This window comes from Notothenia coriiceps, unplaced genomic scaffold, assembly GCF_000735185.1.
Source record: "Notothenia coriiceps isolate Sejong01 unplaced genomic scaffold, NC01 NC01_scaffold00003339, whole genome shotgun sequence".
Taxonomy (NCBI): domain Eukaryota; kingdom Metazoa; phylum Chordata; class Actinopteri; order Perciformes; family Nototheniidae; genus Notothenia; species Notothenia coriiceps.
Genome location: NW_011336040.1, coordinates 66,407 through 72,882, shown reverse-complemented (window position 1 = coordinate 72,882; position 6,476 = coordinate 66,407). Strand labels below are relative to the sequence as shown.

At 51.8% G+C, this 6,476-nt stretch overlaps 2 protein-coding genes across 2 annotated transcripts in view; one reads left to right on the top strand and one right to left on the bottom strand.

Moving 5' to 3' along the window:
* The window catches only part of LOC104941384 (frizzled-3-like), an 18,728-nt gene that overhangs the window by 3,487 nt on the left and 8,765 nt on the right, over nt 1-6,476 (bottom strand). The window contains exon 5 of the mRNA XM_010766475.1: nt 622-770. Within this exon, the coding sequence (XP_010764777.1) occupies nt 622-770 (149 nt within the window). The remainder of the gene's footprint in view (nt 1-621; nt 771-6,476) is intronic.
* On the top strand, nt 4,039-5,220 carry LOC104941378 (uncharacterized). The gene is made up of 2 exons (XM_010766470.1): nt 4,039-4,154; nt 4,368-5,220. The coding sequence occupies exons 1-2, from the start codon at nt 4,081-4,083 to the stop codon at nt 4,930-4,932; spliced, it is 639 nt and encodes a 212-aa protein (XP_010764772.1). The 5' UTR covers nt 4,039-4,080; the 3' UTR covers nt 4,933-5,220.

Below are 6,476 nucleotides of genomic sequence, written 5' to 3'. Positions count from 1 at the left end.
GGGGGGGGTGTGGTAGAAGAGGATGGAGTGGGTGGAGCAGGCGGGGGGAGAGGGGGTTAATGCTCTGATTGGAGGGGGGGTGCAGAGAAGGGTCAGTGTTCACCACCAAGCCACACAACTACACACATCTACACACCTGTCGTTAGCCAAACATCAAAGACCTTGCACTGTGCTCTACTGATCTGCTCCAGGTGCTCCATGTATCCCATAATAATCCAGTTGGAATGCCTCACCATATTTAAAGGGAGGACATGAACATTTCTTGAATGGCTTATCATTTGGATGAATGCTAAAGTTTGAATCTATTAATGTCAGTCAGGACTTCTGTTGTTTGAACTTGGCTTATCAGTGGAGTCAGTCAATTGATCCCAATACATTCATCATATTTAAATTGTCTTCATATTGATTGTGTATGTTTCTTTCTATAAGAATATGTAAATATGTTTTATGCAAGAATAAATAATGAGATTAAAATATACCGTTGTTTTTATTTAATGATCACTACAAAGGGATGAAATGAATAGCATTCTGCTCACACTTCCACATCATGGGAGGGAGCTCTTAAGATTAGTGTTGAGCGTCTCATATGAAACTCCTTAGTGTCAGGTATAAAGTACGTACTCCTTGTGTCTCTTGCCGTGGAAGAAGCCCGCCCACTCGAAGCACGTCTTCTTGCTGCCCACCCAGAACACGGAGGGGATTCCCACGATCAGCATCATCACGTACTTCGTGAGGAAGAGGGCGAGGTCCGGCCGGCTGGTGCGCTCCACCTGCAGCACACGCACACAAGGTTAATGCTTGAGAAGGTGTGTGTGTGTGTGTGTGTGTGTGTGTGAAAATTAGGCCAGTAGGCTAAAATGTTGAAAAAGTATGGTATTTGGAGGAAAGAAAACGTCATAATATATCTGAAAAAACATAGAACAGTACGTCCAAACATGTCATGGTATAAAATGGCATATGTAAAAAATATCAGAAAAAAGGACACAGTATAGTATGTCCAACATATAAGACATAGTATGGTAAACCGAGAAAAAGTCAGAGTATATTATGTCAAAAATATCAGAAGAAAATATCTAGTAGAATATTTTGAAAAAAATCTGAAAAAGCGACATACGTTGAATATATCGAAAAAAACAACATAGTATATAGTATGTTGAAATTATCATGACATTTGATGACATCAAATCTTAAATAATACCTCATTTAGGTTGTTGTCGGCCACTGAGATTTTAAATGAACGACTGAATACTATACAGTTCAAATCACTTTAGTTTCCATTCTCTGAGACGGAGCAGGAAGCTGCTGCTGCCTTCTGTCTCAGCAACAAGGCTACAGAGGAACTATCTCTGCTCTCATCAGTGCACACACAGAATGCAGTCACACACAGATGTAGTCATCGTGGCCTCATTATAAGCGGGCCAGGCGGAGGCCCCGGGGCCCGGCCCAACGATCCACCGATACACTCATCATTACACAGAGAGATAGGAAACTACAGGAAGTCCTCGTTACTCACTGCGGTCATGTGTTCTGCTTCAGGACATCAGACTCATGGACTTTAATAAAGCCTCAACGAGACGGAAGACTGAAGGACACATACGCCAGCTCTTGTTTTATTGACTTAACAACCTGTGTGTGTGTGTGTGTGTGTGTGCCAGCCTCAGCAGAGTGCAGCTCCCAGCCTCAGGGAAACCTTTTAAGGTAAATATAGCAATGCACTTTGAGTCTCAGCTATCTTCTGATGCACGCTATTGACTGTGTGTGTGCTTTCATGAACACAGAGGGGGTGGCGGGGGGCTGAGGATGAAACTTTGTGGGCTTCTACACCTAGAGGCATCTCTGCAGCGCACTGTTAGCATGGTATATGGAAACAGAACAGACAGCATCACATCTGCAGTAACTGTAATGCTGTGCAGCTTGACCCCACTGACCCAGGAACACACACACACACACACACACACACACACACACACACACAGGATTACTGCACTGCTCTCTTACACAATGCAGTGTTTACGTGCCAGATTAGGAGCACCACTGATCTGACTCAATGCAGCACCCGCCCCCCCCCAGCTGCAGCTCTATCAGCGAATACTGTTGCTCTCATGGTATTTATTCAGGTGAGATAACGTCTATGGCTGTACCGAATGTCCCTTTATTTTTACATTGGAAGATTATATTGATATCTGAGAATGACACCTAGAATATCTATCATAGTACCCAAGCGCCATACCTTCAAAAATCATAGCGTTTGTGTATCATTATTATTATATTAATGTGTGTTGTGGTGCTGTTTGGTAACTGCTAAACCGTCACATTAACAAAGGGGTGCCTCCCTGTGTGTGCCATCATGAGAGTGAAAATGTCTGCTGCTGAAGACACGCAGCACGACCTATCCCTGTATCGTCTCCTGTGTGTGTGTGTGTGTGTGTGTGTGTGTGTGTGTGTGTGTGCGTGCGTGCGTGCGTGCGTGCGTGCGCGCGTGCGTGCACTCTGTGTCGGCTGTTTACATGCAGGACACACACTCTCTGTGAGCCTCGCACTCTCTAATTTCTCTGTTTGCAAACACATCTGGCAGCCTCCAGCTGTTGCTTCCTGCTCTGTCTCCCTGCTTCCTTACAGGAGTCCCAGTTGTACTTCCAATGTGTACAAACATCTGTGCAAACTGTGCGGAGCGTCATGAATACATGCATCAGGGCTTCAGATACCAGAGGTCCCCGAAGGACTTTCAATCTGAGGGAGCTGTCGCCTGGATGCTTCTGGGTTATGGGATGTAATGCAGCAGGATATATAACTTTAGTAACGACAATGGCAGCCCTACACGACCCTGCATGTTGGCCTCTTGTTCTCATTCATAACACTCCGTTCGATGTCTCACTATGGGATGCGCCTCATCGCGGAGCAAACAGAAACATCAATCTCATTACGCCAATCCTGATTGGCTGGTGATCTTGACGTCAGCGTCAGGGAATCCACCCACCCTATAAGTAGCTTGCGCCATGTCGCAGCGTCATTCAAACACCTCTTCTCGCTTCAGAGCACATCTCGACATATCAGTAGCCGGGCTAGCTTAACAGTCCACAGACTGAACCCAAAGCTAACTTTCGGTCGACGGGCGCTCGCCGGCTACTTTTTTGCTTCGCAAGAAGACTGTTAATACTAACACACCAGTTAGTATTGCAATCTACCTCGCCGTTTCTTTCTTCGGAAATAAAGGTAAGGTTTTGATTTTTCAAGCTAGTACACACCTGTTGCTAGCTTGCCTTCCCTCACTACCGACACCACGGTAGCGAGGACGTTTTTTCTTTTTCTCTCTCACACCAGAGGAGGGGAAGATAAAAAGGTATTAACACACCAGTTAATATTCTTTGAGAATAAAATTCTACACCGTCGCTTTTTCTCCGGATTAACGACAGGTGGGAAAAAAATTTTTTCTCAGCAACGTACCTGTTACGAGCGGGTCCTCTCCACGCTGTCACCACGGCGAACAAGATGGACGCTTCTCTCCCTCACACCAGAGGAGTCAGGGACTCGGAGGCTCGGCTCTGCGGCTGCGGGTTGAAAATATCAGGCACAGACTCACACCAGGTCTGCTCGTCCTGCCTCGGGCTGGAACACGCCCAGGAGGCTATCAACAACCCCGGCTCGTGCGGGCATTGTGCCCGCTTCACCATCAAGAGCCTCCGCCGACGGCTAGCACGCCAAGCTAGCTTGTCGGGACAGGACCCCCTCATGTCCGCTGATTCGCCGGCTGGCAATCAAGACACGGGGGCGTCCGCCGCAGAGATTGAGCCCCGCACTGTGTCGGTCTGGGGCTCACCAACAGCGGCAGCTGCAGAACCGGAGTCCCGCGCCGTGTCAGGCTGGGACCCGTTGGCGGCAAGAGACGCGAGAGCGGAGCCCCACGCTATACCAAGCTGGGGCTCCCGGCTGGACCTCACCATGGTCTCGCCCGCGGAGGATGTCCTGGAGTTGGAATATATGGAGGACGAAGAGGATGCCTCTGAGTTCCTCCTGTCCAACTCAGATCAGCAAGAAGATGATATCTTCGTGTCATCGGCTCAGGCTGCAAAGCCGGGAGCGATGGCTGCTCTCCCGGGCGATAGCGCACCAGCTTCGCCCTGTCTGAGCATGGACCTGCAGGCCGTGTGTCAACGTGCCGCGTCCAGGCTGGACATCCCATGGCCTGAAATGGCCAAGGGGACCTCCAGGTCTCGCTACGAGGGGAAGACTTTGCCCCAAGCAGCGAGGACAAAGAGGCAGCTCCTTCCAGTCTTCCCGGAGATGCTGGACGAGGTGTCGGTCTTGTGGAGAGACCGCCCCTTCAGTAATAAGGCCCCAATCCAGGGTGCCTCCTCCCTGGACTGTGACGGTATGGAGAGGCTCGGCCTGCTCCGCATGCCGCCCATGGAACCGCTGGTGGCAGCCCACCTCCTACCGAGGCTGGCTCGGACACCAAGCAGGAACCCCACGCTACCGGTGAAGGCAGACCGATTCCAGTCAGCGATGACGGAACGGGCCTATAAAGCCGCAGCGTTGTCCGACAGGGCACTCAACATATCCTCACTGCTGACCGCCTACCAGGCGGAGCTCTGCGAGGACCTGTCGAGCAAACCTGGGCCGGCCGTGTGGGACGAGATCGCAGCGATCACGGACATTTGCCTCCGTGTGCAGCGCTGTGCAGTCCAGGCCACGGGCAAAGTCATGGGCATAATGGTGGTACAGGAGAGAGCCAGGTGGCTCAACCTGACCGACCTCCCTGCCCGGTTCAAGATACCGAAGCAGCAGAGGCCACAGCCCGCCCCGAGTCCCCAGCCCAGGCAGGAGACAAGGACGAGCTGGCCGAGAAAATCTCCGGTTCCGGCAGCAGCCGTTCAGGCACAGCCGACTCAGATTTTCAGTCACCAGTCGAGGAAGAAGAAGCGGGCGGCCTGACAGCCTCCTCTCCTTTCCTCGGTGACAGAGCTGGAAGTTCCCTGTTCCCCAGCTCCAGATGTGTTTTCGGGGTGCCACCATGCCCCCATCTTCCCGCAGCCTCGAGTGATGCCGCAACGCCATCCTCAAATTCGCGCCAGAAGGGAAACAGACTTAATACCAGAGACAGCGAGTTCTGCTATCTGCCTAAGTCACAAAAACACATGTCACAAATACCATTGTTTTCAAATAAACCATTTTTCACTGTCGCATCCAGGCTTTAAGCCGAGGGCGCAGTCCAAAAAAAAGAAAAACAATAAACAGTCTGTCACCTGTCCCTCTTTTGAGAGCAGCTACGGCCTATCTCAAAAGGCGGATAATAGACGGGTCTGTGAAGGCACCACCGCCACGTGCATGCGCAGTGCCGGCTGGGGTTATCAACCTGGGGTACCGCCGTGTTCAGACACTAGAGGGCCCCATAACACAACAAATAGAGACTCAGAGGGAAAGAGACGTGACATCTCCACTCGCTTTAAGGAGCGAAAGGTGGAAGATGCTCACAGCTTCTGCTTGGGTTTTCAAGACAGTAACACGGGGCTACAGGCTCCAATTCGCTGTCACCCCCCCTCGCTTCTCGGGCATTCTGTATTCACAAGCCCGGGGAGAGTCAGCCCATATTCTGGAGTGAGAGATTCTCTCGCTACTAGAAAAGAAGGCTACATCTATAATACCCCCCAAACGGGGAGGGAACGGAATTCGGCCAATACTAGATTTGAGAGCTCTGAACAAATATCTCAAAAGATACAAATTCAGAATGCTCACTCACACATCTCTGCTACGTCTCGTGCGACAAAACGACTGGTTCACATCAGTCGATCTGAAAGATGCGTATTTCCACATCCCAGTATATTACCCACAGAGTACTTCCCTTCGGTCTGTCTCTCAGTCCAAGAGTGTTTGTGCGATGTACGGAAGCCGCGATAGCCCCGTTAAGACAACAGGGTATTCGCCTGGCAACCTACCTGGACGACTGTCGCGATCGTGTCTGGCTGTGGACGACAGGGGCGGCTTCGTCGGCAGCGTCGGAAGACAGGAAGAGGCTAGTATGTGGGCTGGACCAAAGTGATGCGGCGCTCGAGAGATATTACTGCTCCGAGTCTGAGGAGTGGTTGGATAAGGTAAACACAGAAGAGAGATGTTGTGCGGGTCCGCGTGAGGCCCAGCTGTGAGCGTCTTCCGAGTGGCTAGCGAACCGTGAACTTGGGTGCCCTTTACAGCCCGGCCGGGGGGGGGGGGGGGGGGGTGGTCAGCGAAGAGGGTGAAGCTGTCCGGAGAATGCGCTTGTCGTCGTGGATTTCCGGGGGTGGCGGCCGGCGAAAGGGATGGTCGTCTGTTGGATGGAGGGGGGGGGGGGAAGGGAGGGCGAGGGGGGGGAAGGGGGCGGTGGGGGGGGTGGGAGGAGGGGGGGGGGGGGGGAGGAGGGGGGGGTGGGGGGGTGGGGCGTGTCAGGCGCGGGGTTACTGGGGGCTTCAGGTCGCAGGGAGCGGCATTCCGTAAGGGGTGAA